This window comes from Solea senegalensis, linkage group LG15 (genome assembly GCF_019176455.1).
Source record: "Solea senegalensis isolate Sse05_10M linkage group LG15, IFAPA_SoseM_1, whole genome shotgun sequence".
Taxonomy (NCBI): domain Eukaryota; kingdom Metazoa; phylum Chordata; class Actinopteri; order Pleuronectiformes; family Soleidae; genus Solea; species Solea senegalensis.
In genome coordinates this window covers 7,471,745-7,485,501 of record NC_058035.1, presented here as the reverse complement: position 1 = coordinate 7,485,501, position 13,757 = coordinate 7,471,745, and the positions used below count along the sequence as shown (strand labels likewise).

Here is a 13,757-nt window from a genome sequence, read left to right as displayed (position 1 = left end):
TTACAGCGTAGATATGCCAAGATAACAGGCGCCTCTGAGCCAACCAAGGAGCTATGTGCTTTTGGCTTTGGTTACAAATCACTGCATAAATCCAGGGCTTTTCTCCAAGTGTAGGCAAGCAGGTACAACTATCTATGTATGTGGAATGATTCAATATTATATAGATATAGTCCATTCTTGCACATTATACATTTGTTGTCCATCCAAATGCAAAACCTAAATGACGTTATATATAAATGAAACGAGAGGACATGCATTTAAACTGGATACCATTTTAATTTATATGATTTTCTTTTACCCAACTGATGCACAGGCCCTGCAAGGACAAATGACAGGACATCAGACTTCTGTTGACACACTACGCAAAATAGCGGAGTCTTTGATAACATCGGAGGGAGATCTGCTGAGCAACCCGGAGGAAATCCAGGAGACAGTAGGTGAGGGAGGAGAAAAAAAATAAGTAGAAAGTGTACTTTTGAACTGTACACATAATACTGATATTTTGAAAGGTTTGTATGTGTCTTTGGTCAGTTAAGTGTTTCTCTCAATCTCAAGGGTCTTAATTAATTAATCTAGGAGAATCTATGAGTATCATAAAACACTTTATCCAATCAGGACCCAGAACTTTGCAAAGAGGCGGTCCTTTCTGCTCATAATGTTAGGATGTTTGTCACTGAATATATATTCCAAAAAATATTTTACACTAACCAAAACCTTGAGGCTGTAACCCAAAAACTGAAACTTTTGCATTGTTCATTTCACAATGTCTTCCATGTGTTCCAGATGACATAACGGAGCGCTACGACAACCTGTCTAAGTCTGTCAGTGATCGAAATGAGAAACTGCAGATCACTCTGACTCGCTCCATGAGTGTCCAGGACGGTTTGGATGAAATGATGGCATGGATGGAGGGAGTGGAGGCCAGTGTAAAAGAGAAGGAACAAATTCCCCTGGACTCTGCATCTATCGGAGATATCCTCAGCAAAGAAGCAGTGCGTCTTATTTTCATCTTTTCCACACTGAATTGACAACATGCTGTTGAATCCTCACACGCTCCTTATTCTCTTTATGTCTTGTCAACCCTGTCTTTTTCAGGCATTAGAGCAGGACATAGCAAGTCGGCAGAGCAGCATCACAGCCATGAAAGCCAAGTTGAAGAAGTTTGTGGAGACCGCAGACCCGTCCGCCGCCGTGCTTCTGCAGTCAAAAATGGATGCTCTCTCTCAGCGCTTCTCCGATGCTTGTTCCACACACAAGCAAAAAGTTTCCCAACTGGAGCAGCTGAAAGAAAAAGTGGGACAGTTTGAGACGGTTGCAGATAAAGTTCAGGAGTTTGTTGTCAAGCGTTTACAAGATCTCCATGAGACGGACGGTCCAGGAAAAACTTTCAATGAGCTGTCTCAACTAATGCAGGTGAGTACACAAATGGTGCATTTCTAGTTATGAGATTCTTTGAATATTATACTTTTGTGTAGACTGAGTAATACTTCTATTTTTTTGTTGGTAGAGTACTAAAGCTGAGATGGCTGAACATGCCAGTGATTTGGTGAAGCTGCAGACGCTCTCCAAAGAACTGACTGAAATAAGTCCTGATGGTAACAAAGCCCAGATCCAGAGCAAGATGGACAACATCTCAAACATTTTCACCACCTTTAAAGACACTGTCCAAGAAAAGTAAGTTAGGAATAATCCTTCCTCACCCTTTCCATGATATATATTAATACGTTAATATCGATCAATACGTGATGTGACTGACTCTTGTCTTCTACAGAGAGCAAGAGGTATCATCCTGCCAGGACCAGTTGGGAGAGTTCAGATCTGCAGCCAGTGTGCTCACCAAGTGGCTAGAGGAAACAAATGAGAAAGTACCTGCTGTTCAGCCAAGCGGCAACGAGAAAAGTCTGGAGAAGGAGCTGCAGAAAGTCACTGTAAGTCATGACATAAATAGAGAACAGTTTGTCTAACTGCTTTTAAAATGCTGGAACAAGAGACTGTGATGCTGTTCTTCACATATTTGTTTCCTGTGTTTTGCATTGGATGTGTTTAATTATAGTCTTGTCCTCCCTATACACTAGACCTAACTAATGGCAGATAAATGGCAAGCTTTCACACAGGAAAGATGTGGAAATGAATTATAGTGTTTTCAGCATAGAAATGTATTTCTTCCCATAATGTTAGAAGAAAAGGCAGACAAAATCAATCAGTTTGATGTGTGTTGTATATGTTTTCTGTCATCTGTATGTGCACATATCATTTATCTGTCTGGTCATTTTTTTTTTTTTTTTTTTAAACAGGAACTTTTAGATGAATGGACATCCAAAGACCCTGATGTCCAAGACCTGAACAGTAAAGGATCAGCTCTGTGTAGCCTCATCACTTCCCTCACTTCTCCTGCCAAAACAAAGACGACCAACAAGTCAGGTAAACATAAGCACACTTAACTAATACGTGTGAAGCATTCAGTGGAACGGGAAGCATGGTGTTTGGGTTCCCTTACTGTCTGAGTACTGTCTCATCACTAATGCTTGTCAGTGCCTGTCTTTTACACAAGCTCTGTCTTATGTCTTTGCATCAGCTATTACTAACGGTGGTTGTCCGGTGAGCCATTCCTACCTAACTAATAAAGGTAATGATGTGTGTATGTGAACGCTGCTACTCGTCTACTGTGTCGGTACATGTATAACTGTTATAAAAGGCTTTAATAATTCATTGTAGCTGTGTGTCCTGGTTATGAACTATAGAGTTCCTTTTGACTGTAGCAGAGGATGTTCACGTAGAGAACGTAGGTTCATTCTGACTCTGGCATTGTCATTCATGTGTTTTACAGTTGTGCTGAGCGTTTTCTTAAAAACACTTTCAATACTGTTTTAAAGAGTATTATTATTATTATATAATTTATTGTGATGCCTGCTGCATCAGTAAGTGTTTGCTTGAATTATAACAACAGTGTCCCGTTGTTATCAAACACCTTCTTATACAGAAGCACTACTCTACTCACAGAAAGCAAAATTGATGGAATTATTTTGAATGTCTTTAGAGCTGATGGGAATTCAGCAGAACATGTCATTCGTCAACGAGGGATACGCAAGCCTAGGGGAAGTGCTAAAGAGTCGAGCGACAGAGCTGAGTAGCTCGGTGCACGATGTAAAAGAAGCCCACAAGGACACGGAGGACATGATGACATGGCTGAAGGACATGAAGACGACTGCAGCATCGTGGAACAATGCAGCCACAGAGAGAGATTCAGTGAAGACACAGCTTGAGCAGCAGAAGGTACAGTAGTGCTGTTGTTGCTTACTAAATTGAGCTTTTGAAGGACAATTAATTATGCTTAAAATAAAACTGCACATATTCTTCGCTGATTTAGTTCTGTGGTGAGGACTCATGATCAGGGGTGAAGTCATAGGATTCAGCATTTCTAATTATTTTCATTCTCTTAGGCATTTGAAGGCGACATGAAACAGAGGCAGGAGCAGCTCCAGAAGCTCAGAGAGAAGCTCCTCAACTTGATTAAGACTCATCCAAACTCCCCGGAGGCAGCAAAGTGGAAGCAGATGTTGGAAGAAATAGGTAGGTGTTGTGTCCAGATGGCCCAGGACATTATGTCACTGAAACTGTCAGAGTGTGTTGGGCGACATATTGAGCCTCATCTCAGCACGGGTGTTTGATCAAACCTTTTACAAAATGTCACATCATGTAGAAAATATCTCCAGTGACATTCTTCATATCCACCTTGTTGTCGTACCCACCACAGTTAGTATGACTCAGTGCCTGATCTCTGCCACGCAGGTTAAATTAACACGTTCTCCTCACTGCCAAGTCCTGCACAGTGAGAGCTTTGCTCGCAGAACTGCAGGACATTAGATGGAAAGTTGTTTTTGTGCTGACTAATATGGATCGGTGTGGTTGTTTTGCCCTCCTGCTCAGATGCTGCTTGGACAGATATCAGCGGCTCTGTAGAGCAGAGGAAGCAGCACCTGGAGCAGTCCAACAAGAATTTGGACATCTTCCAAACAGCTGAGCTGCAGCTCAGTCAGTGGCTCTCAGAGAAGGAGCTGATGATGAGTGTCCTTGGGCCCCTTTCTATTGACCTGAACATGCTTAAGATGCAGAAGCAGCAAGTTCAGGTATAAATGGTGCACGTTATTTGCGTTTTTTAAGGATTTTACAAAACGTTTTCTGAGTGATTCTTCTTGATTGGTTTCTTCCCTTTAGATTCTCCAGAATGAATTTAAGAGCCGTAAACCTCAATATGAGCAACTTGAGGAAGCAGCCTCTGCCATCCTGAGTACCTCGGGCAACCAGGACCCTTCAAATGGAAAACAGGTGAGGGAGCAGCTTGTTGTCATCACCCAAAAGTGGCAAGGCCTCACAGAGCAGCTGGACCAGAGAGACAACCTCATCGACCAGGCTGTGGTGAAGACTGGACAGTTTCAGGAGTTACTGAGGACTCTGAGTCACTCTGCCGCTCAGCTGGAGAATCAGCTCACCAACCATCAGGGCCACAGCACCCAGCCTGATGCTGTGAAGAAGCAGCTGGAGGACGTCCACAACATCTCTGCTCAGCTGAGAGAGGAAAGGAAAAATCTGAAGGAGGCTGAGGCCATCAACGCAGAGCTCACAGCGATGGTGACAGAGGATTATCTAAAAGCAGACTTGGCCAGGCAGCTGGAGAGCATCAGCAAGCCTTTCAAACAGCTGGAGGAGAAAGCAGGTTGGCCTTGTTACTTAACCTAATAATGTGGTGTTGTAATGTTTGGAAAGAGGAAATGATTCTATTCATGTTGAATCACTTTAGATAATATTTATATTCTATGACAGCTATTTCCCAACAGGCTGAACAACATATTGTATTTGTAGAGTATTCTGGTAAACACTCTTTTAGTCACCTTGTTTATTGGAATCTAGCATAGTTGGTTCTCACTGATGTTGATGACAAAATGATATTAGTTAATTCACTTTTTGTGTAAAATGTTTAAACCACTTAACTAACTTCCGCTTTTTTTTACTTTTAGCAAAACGGATCGAGCAGCTGAACTCAACCTTTGCCAGCTCTCAGCAGTTCCATCAGACCTCCAAAGACTTCCAGTCATGGCTAGGTGAGAAGCTCCAGGACCAGTCTAAGCCCCAGGCCATCTCTGCCAAAGTGGACGTTCTGCAACAATCCCTGGATGAGCACAGTAAACTCCAGAGGGCACTCAGTGAACATGAAGAGATTTATAACACAATTGTTGGGGAAGGGGACATGCTTCTGCAAAATACCGATGGTGCAGAGAAGTTGGCACTTCAAGGGCAGCTTACCACCCTCCTTTCTAACTGGGAGGAGGTAAAAAGAAGCTCTGCTGAACAGGGTGATAAACTGCAAACTGCTCTACAGAAATCTCTGAAGTATCAGGAGCATGCAGAGAATCTGAGCTCATGGATTCAGGAGTGTGAAGCGAGTAAGGGCAGAGTCAAACTCACCACTGACCCCGTGGCTGCCGAGAGCTCCATTTCTCAAGTTAAAGCTCTGCAGAAGGATGTTGACAAGCACAGGAGGATGGTGGAGCAACTTGACACGGCTGCAGAAAGCCTTCTGGAGGTGGCTACTGTAGACACACAACCTATAAAAGAGGAAAAGGCTACTCTTGGCAAAAGAGTGGACAGCTTAGTTGAGGATCTCCAGAGCAAGAGGGAGTCTCTGGAGAAGATTTCACACACAGTTAAAGAATTTAATGATGCCTACAGAGAGGCGAAGGGCCAGCTCGAGGGAGCTAAGAAGCACATGGATTCCTATGAATCACAGGGAGTTCAGGGTCACAGCAACAAGAACTTGACCAACATGAAAGCTCAACAAAAAAGTTTAGAGGGAGTGCAGAACCAAGTAGAGCACATGAAGAGCTTGGCCAAGGACCTTGTAGTAAATATCCCAGACGCTGATGGTGTGACCGATCTCTTACTCCAGGCTGACAGTATCGAAAAAGACTACAGTAGCTTAAATGAGAAACTAGATGAGACGTGCCAAGTGTTGGAGGGTAAACTGCAGGGTATTGGACAGTTCCAAATCAGCATCCGTGAGATGTTCACCCAGTTCACAGACCTCGACGATGAGCTGGACAGCATGGCTCCTGTGGATCTTGACCTGGCCACTCTGAAAGAGCAGCAGGTCGCCATCCAAAGCTTTGTGTCCAAGCTGCAGGAGCTGATGGCCAACACAGCCAAGGCCGGAGACAGCTGCAAAAAGATGCTTGAAACTGAAACCTCGCCTGACCTGTTAGGCCTGAAGAGAGATCTGGATGCTCTGAGTAAGCAGTGTGGGAAACTGCTAGACAGAGGCAAAGGCAGAGAGATGCAGGTGCAAAGTACACTCACCAAACTAGAGGAGCTGTACGACAAACTCCACCAAATGGAAAATAAACTTTGCATGGCGGTGGAGAAGGAGGCAACCCAGGAGGCAGTTGGCATGGAGACAGACGTCATCAACCACCAGCTGGAAGCCTTTAAGGTACTGTGTCCCCAGTTTGACATTTTTCTCATTGCATAGGCCTATAAAAAGATTTTGAAATTGCATTATTGTCATTCCTCTGGTTAAAATGAGTGAATGAGTTCTATGACTGAGTATGTGTAGGATATCAGCATAAAGGTCAATGTAAACAGTTTGTGCCACATTACATTTGCACCTGTTTTGTGCTCTTGGGAGATCAGTACGAGTTGCTACAGTAGAGAGATATCGCACGATGATATAATTGTTCTCATGGGACTTTGCGCCTGTTCTCACACTGATATCAACACACATTTTTTCAGATAATAAAAAGCGTAACATCGTTATATTCACATTTATTGAGGTTTCAAGTTTCTATTTCGCTGAATACCCCAGTTCAGATTAGCAGTTACTGAGAAATGCCTCCATATTTGAATTAACCAAGCTAAAGGCTGTAATCTTTTCTTGTGCTCTCCCTTTTTTCCCGAAAAAACATACAAACACTATTTTAGATGCTGTTCATCCACAAACGCTTGCAGTGTTTCAGATTATTATCAGCAGGCTCTCAACTGAAAACACTTGCTATATTATGACGCAATCCTCAGGGGAATGCTGCCTCATTCAGGGCATCTGTTGTTAACAAAAGAGCTGCGGCCCATATGCAGTGATGGTGCAGGAGGGTTGGACCCTACAGCCAGGTGGTCACCAGCAGGGTGTCACTTTGGTCATTAACGAAGCTGAGCCTGCATTCTAATCTCGTAACACTGATATTCTAACCTTCACAGCCTGACATTATCTCATGCTCTGTGGTCAGAGTAGCGTGGTGTTAATGTGGCTATTATGACAGAGATGCGTGTTGGTAAAGTGCTGTTTAGTGTCTATTCATGCTTGTCCTTAAGGTTGTAAAAGTTTGTTAAATAACTGCTGCATAATTCTGCCTTTATGCTTAATAATTGCTTGTAAAAATCTTCACCATTAATAGATTTTTTTTTATAACTGTTAAAATTAGAATTAGCACCCCCCTTGCTATCAATTATTGCTTGAGCCCATTGTTTATTGTGGAAGTGTGGACCACCCTGGGCTGCAGGCATTTTGCAATAATATCCTAACAATTTGTTTTCAGTTCATCTGACATTCCATATGCTTTCCAAAATTATGGAGACCTATTTTGGAATCAGTGTGAGATCAAACACGGGGAGAACCAAAAGCAAGATGCAATTTTCTTATTTTTTTAGTTTTCCAAAAGAGGATTAACCTGTATTTGATGGTTAAATTACAAAACACTTAATTTGCAGTGTTAGATATTACAATAAAACATTGTAAATGGATGAGCATTGGCAAATGACACAGATCTTTCCTAAGATGTAGGTCAAGGGATTTTGTTTTCGTTCAAGGGGGTGATGTACTTTGATAGCAGGGCTACACCCAAACCCCTTGTTGAGTTGGATTAAAACGTCGTTGAGGTTGCGACGGTGGAGGTGTCAGTTGGTTTGTTGTGTTTATTATAGTTCAAAGGACTTGCGGGGTAACTATTAAAGTGATTGATTCAAATTGTTGCTCAGCAGTGTTGTCATGGTGCATGTTTTTACCCCTCTCTTTGTCCTGCCACTGAGGGCATGTACGACCTCAGCTGTCAGTGGAAAATCCCCCTTGTACTCACTTAGGCCAATACTTATTATCAAAAGAAGAATCGTGAACACTTGAATTGTTTCTTCATTTAGTTGCAGCATGAGTCATTGTAAGAGTTTGTCATATTTAGTTTTTTGTTCACTGCCAGTGGCTCTGGGTGTAGGTAGGAGGGCTTCTTCTGTGGCTGGTGAGAGAGAAATAAACAAAGGTGGTGCCTATGCTTTTACCATTTTAGGTAAAGTTTCGTAAGTGACACGCCTGACTTCTTGTGTTTACTCTTATTTTTCCACATGAGATCTGTTGAAGATTTTTCGACAAAGTCCTGGCGGATGTACGTTGTATATTTCAGTGCAACCTAAAGGGCTGTTCCAGTGACTCAACACCAATGGGGGGTTGGTGTGGGTTTCTTTTTCTCACTTCTGCTCAGACATTACATCAGCGTGTGTTTCATTTTGAAAAGACATTTCTGCCTTCTGAATCATACTGCAGCTCACCCGATTCATTGAAGTCCATGGTTAAAAGGTGTCATTGAGGCCACATAGTGTCTCTTACTCACTGAGATGACACATTCAGACGTGAAACATGACACCTTTATGGGCCACTTTCTACACAGGTAGTGTGCATGTTGTTTTGCTGAGGGGCATTTATGTCAGGTTTTCCTTTTTTTTGTCCTATCTAACGGTAACCTAAATATCTTTTAGTTCTTGACAGCAGTTTTTTTTTAACCATATTATTTACTTTTTCCTATTTCAATGTATGATTTTATAAATTAAGAAGAAAAACGAGCAGATTGAAAATGGGAACAACTGTTAATTGCAGCACTAATGTTGTGTTTATGTGGTATGACTGTCTGACATGGGCAGACAAGGTTCACACATGCAGAACTGAGCAAAGACTTTACAATTGTGCAGGTTTTTATGGGGGCAGTAAACAACCCAGGCACCAAAAATAAATTCCTGTTATCATCTCCTCTATCCTCCTTTCTTTGCCTTTCCCGGTCAGTGGAAATAAAAAGCCCCTTCATGCTCTTGGCAGAGCCATCGGTGTTGTATTACCTGGGACCTGTGCCCCCCACAGCATTCCACAGGAATTAAGAATTATTTCATGGGTCCACAGCTACTATTCGTCAGAGGAAAACAATGAGGAAAGTGAGAAAAAATAAATAAAAACTGCTATATTTCTGTATGGGGTGATATCATTTGAGTGGGAACTGCTGCTGCCTGTTTGTCTAGGTTGTTATGTGTTCCGTCTGTGAAGTAGAAAAGCCGGTGCATTCTACTTCCTCCTTCCCATTCTCTCAGTCACTGAAGAAAAGTGAGGGATTGTGTCAGGATGCAAGAGATGGCTTAGAAGAGAAGTGATATGGGACATACAGACATAAGGGGGAATTAGAAAGAAAGAGGGGGGGTGGAGGGTCATGTGTCCACCAATCAACATGTAGCGGAGCGGCTCTGAGCACAAATGGAGTTGTGGCAGATGTTGTCTGAATAATGAGCGGGGGCGGGGCATGAAGGCCTCCGCCAGGAGGGTGTCTGTCATTGCGAGAGGAGCGATGAGAGAGAAAGGCCAGGCTTTTTTGTTTATCCAGGAGTACCAGCTCTCCTCTCCTCTGTGAACTACCCACAGTTTTGGTCGAGGCTGCTGGATTTGTCTGTGGATATTTTCACTTTGCACTGAAGACTTTCCTTTAGCCCGCATGGATGTGGCAGGGCTTTCAGGGGAAAAGAAACACTGTGGACCAGAAGGCTCATGATTAAGTTTTGGCTATAGACCGAGCAAACCCAGAGGAATATGTTTGGGATGGGTGACTATTGAAAAACTGATGCTGCTAAAAAGTATTTTTTATATATATATATATATTGTTCACTATATTTGTATTGGTAAAGTCTTTATTTTTTAATTTAGTTTGTGTTGTGGAGATTTAATTTTGATAAACAAGAGAACATTTTCCATTTATTGTTTTTACTTTATTTTAAATCATTTTGCACACAGTGGCTTTTAATATTGGTTAGACATATTTTACTCCTTTTTTTTATTTTTTATTACTCCGTGTGCACTAAAGCAACATTTACCTCTAAGGATCATCTTTTATTGTACCGAGTAGTAGTGGCAATTGTTGTAGCATGGGCAAACCACTGAGCAGACCAGATTGCCTCAGACAAAACCCTTCCTGTGTGGGGAAGGGGGAGGAGGAGGACCTGAACATTGATGACTGCTATGTGCCCCAGAGATCTATTTATGACACTGTTCGACTCAATGAGCAGATAGATTCGGGCTCTAAAGGCAGCCTTTCCTCCCGGCACTTCACCAGCACCTTACCTTACACGCACCGCACATTAGACCTCAGCAGCCTGTGTGGAAATGGGGTTCTCTCCGCATCAAGTTCATTTGAGCTGCGGAGCAGAAAGCCAACTCTGCTGCATGATCGCATGGTCTTTGATGGACTTAAACTCAATGGGAACACGATCAGGGCAACTGATGTTGTGCTGCCCAAGTCACGACTCCAGGGAGGAGATAAGAAGGACCATCCTCATCATCGACGGTCATGGCGGACTTTTGCCCCCACGAATCTGGGCGAGTATCCCAGCCGCAGTGGAACCTTGTGCTCTGGGAGTGCAGAGAGGCCAAGGCTGATTAACGGCAGGAGAGGGCAGAGTATGACCAGCTCACTGACATCTGAAGAGGACTCCGGTTTGTACAGTCCTATGGTGGAGAGGGAGAGACATGCTCATCGATACCACAAAAGAGCAGGCCCCAGTACAAGGAGCCTGTCATCCTCGGAGGCAATGCATATGTCAGGGGACCTGAAAACACTGCGATCGCTCAGCTCAGGGCAGGAGGAGTTCCCCTTCTCACCTGTGAGGGACGACCGGTCTCTTTATCATAGTAGCAGTTTGGTCCAGGAGCAGCAAAAGGCAGAATCTGGTGTGGATGAGCTCAGTGGAAAGGTTTCTCTGAGCAATGGAGAATACAAATACCCCATAGAGAGGTCATCTTCAGGTTCAGCCTACAGGACTCAGCAGGACAGTTCTGGATGGCATTCAAGAACTTTGACTGACTATGATGAGCTATCGACCGCCGAGCTGTTAGAGGATGTGTCATGTCAGGAAGACTGTGAGTTGGTCAGTGTGGTGGTGACAGAGCCTGAGACATACAGGAACTCTGTAACTCTGCCCATAGACAGCCGCCAGCAAACAAAACCATGTACTGTGCAACAAGAACCGTCCACATACAACATGGACGAGCTGGAGGAGTTTCTGCAGTCAGTGGAGGCCTGTCTGCCCAAAAGTTTACAGGCATTCCATCTTACGGGGGAGCACCGGGAGATAGAGGCCATCCTGAATGCTGTTGCCACTTGTCCAATAATCGACCAAATGGATTATTTCTCCCCACAGGTGCCGAAAAAAGATACTTTCTTTATTCCCAAGTTTTGATAATTGGCTGGTTTAGCAGGTTTTACTTGATGATACGCCTTTTTCCTGGCTGCTGGCTTGGTGTTTTTCTTACATATCTGATTACATGATAGGTGAATTAGGTTTTGCTCACCAGTTCGGTCTGTAAGTGTGATTATGCACAGCTGTGTTTTAACTAACAACTGACATGACCTTTTAATAGCTACTTACTGGTTAGAAAGGTGTTTACGTCAGCAGAATTATAACAACACACGTCAAGGGATTGGGTTTCAGGAAGTGGAAAATTGACCTGGCATAATGCTGAACTCCAAGGACTACATCTAATGATCATTGTCAATTAGTCTGTTTTAGGTTTAAACTGTTATCTCTTTAAAAGGTCGGGATATACTGGAAAAAGAAAAAAGCAATCACCTGACCAAAGGTTTATTAAAATATGCAAACCATGGCATTTGAGCATATTAAGATCTTTTTTTATCTATTATTATGTTTTCCGGTTCGAAAAATGCTAAATGAGATCAACACAATTTAAAACCACTGTAAAAGGGAAATTGTTCAGAATGAGTGACATTTTCATTCTGTTGTAGAATAGAACAACAATCCACTGACTTTAATGGACATTCAAGATATTTATAAAAGTCATTCAAATATGTTCCATTTGTCTTTAGGCATTCCAGAAAGAGCACATTGATGCTTTGCAGACACAGCTTCAAGACATCAACTCCCTCAGTCAGGGCCTGATCCAAAACGCTGCCAAAGGCACCAGCACCAAGAAGCTTGAGGATGACCTGGAGGGCGTCAACACAAAGTGGAATACGCTTAATAAAAAGGTTATTTGTGGCAGTATTACAAACAAAAGGCCATATAGGCAGTGTAATGACTCATTCGTTCCTGTTGTTTGTTGTTATGTAATCTTTTTGATGGGTTTCTGTGAAGCTGTTTAAAACAGGTGACTATATTTATTTCTCCACGTGCTCTGCAGATTGCTGAACGTTCAGCCCAACTGCACGAAGCCCTGTTGCATTGTGGGAGGTTCCAGGATGCTCTGGAGTCCTTGCTCAGCTGGTTGACCGATACAGAAGAGCTCGTGGCCAATCAAAAACCTCCTTCTGCAGAGTTCAAAGTGGTGAAGGCACAGATACAAGAGCAGAAAGTAAGATGGTGTCGCACGGTGCAAACACACCAGCAGTTCCTTTCTAATCTTTCTATTTTAAGTGAATCAACAGAACATTACGACTTTGCCATTCATCGTCTTTAATTGACATCCATTGTTAAACAAGAGTGTGGAACACAAAGCTTTCAATTTAACAGACACTTAATTTGAGTCTGTTAGATTTACTGTTTTTCACAACCAAGCGTTGCTTGCGGTTAGAGCATGTTGAAGGCGCCCAATAACTCTCCGCCTTTGTTTTCCTTCGACAGCTCTTACAGAGACTGTTGGATGACCGAAAGCCGACAGTGGAGCTCATAAAAAAAGAGGGAGGGAAGGTCGCGGAGCTGGCAGACTCTGTGGATAAGGAGAAGGTTGCTAAAGAGATCGAATGCCTTGGGCAGAGGTGGGACGCTCTTCTCAAGAAAGCTGAAAACAGGTCTGTATAAGGACACCTTTATAAATGTCCTCAGGTGCAAAGGAAAAGTTTTGAGTTTTCAATCTCAGAAGATTACAGCATTAATACAATACAGCATTTTACGCATTTTTTCCTGTGATTTTTAAAAGCTGTCTGGATATTTTCTTGTATATTAAGGGATTTGTTATAAACTAATTCAACAGGCTACCAGCTGCATACTGTCATTCAGACTAATTCATTTCATCATTGAACTTTTCTGAAAACCTCAGTTTCCTTTAATCATGGTCAGTTCACAACAAAAAAAAAACCAAGTCAAAATAAAAGTTTTCACACAATCACAAGCCAACCAAAATCTATTACCTAGGCACCATTTCATTTTATATATGAAAATAAACGTTTTTTATAATAGGTTCATATCATTAATATTATATCATTATTGATGATATATCATTGTGTGTCAGGCAAAAGCAACTAGAGAGCATCCTGGTGGTCACCCAGCAGTTCCATGAGACACTTGAGCCCCTGAGCGAGTGGCTCGCTGTCACAGAGAAGCACTTGGCAAATTCTGAGCCGATCGGCACGGAGACATCAAAGCTGAAAGATCAGATCTCTCAGCACAAGGTATATACACCATTTTACTCCATAAACATACGTTTTCTAGATGTTTTTATGTTCAGTCGCGTTTCATCT

The 13,757-nt window shown here is 42.6% G+C and overlaps 1 protein-coding gene across 7 annotated transcripts in view; it reads left to right on the top strand.

The window, feature by feature from the left end:
* Window positions 1–13,757, top strand: part of dst (dystonin) — a 96,100-nt gene that overhangs the window by 61,877 nt on the left and 20,466 nt on the right. For all 7 annotated transcript variants that reach the window (XM_044045314.1, XM_044045320.1, XM_044045316.1 and 4 more), the window contains 16 exons: window positions 314–437; window positions 784–992; window positions 1,096–1,413; window positions 1,508–1,674; window positions 1,772–1,928; window positions 2,295–2,421; window positions 2,576–2,626; window positions 3,038–3,273; window positions 3,441–3,570; window positions 3,928–4,127; window positions 4,216–4,714; window positions 5,016–6,484; window positions 12,168–12,329; window positions 12,482–12,652; window positions 12,922–13,088; window positions 13,529–13,688. In XM_044045314.1, the coding sequence (XP_043901249.1) occupies window positions 314–437; window positions 784–992; window positions 1,096–1,413; window positions 1,508–1,674; window positions 1,772–1,928; window positions 2,295–2,421; window positions 2,576–2,626; window positions 3,038–3,273; window positions 3,441–3,570; window positions 3,928–4,127; window positions 4,216–4,714; window positions 5,016–6,484; window positions 12,168–12,329; window positions 12,482–12,652; window positions 12,922–13,088; window positions 13,529–13,688 (4,347 nt within the window). The remainder of the gene's footprint in view (window positions 1–313; window positions 438–783; window positions 993–1,095; window positions 1,414–1,507; window positions 1,675–1,771; window positions 1,929–2,294; window positions 2,422–2,575; window positions 2,627–3,037; window positions 3,274–3,440; window positions 3,571–3,927; window positions 4,128–4,215; window positions 4,715–5,015; window positions 6,485–12,167; window positions 12,330–12,481; window positions 12,653–12,921; window positions 13,089–13,528; window positions 13,689–13,757) is intronic.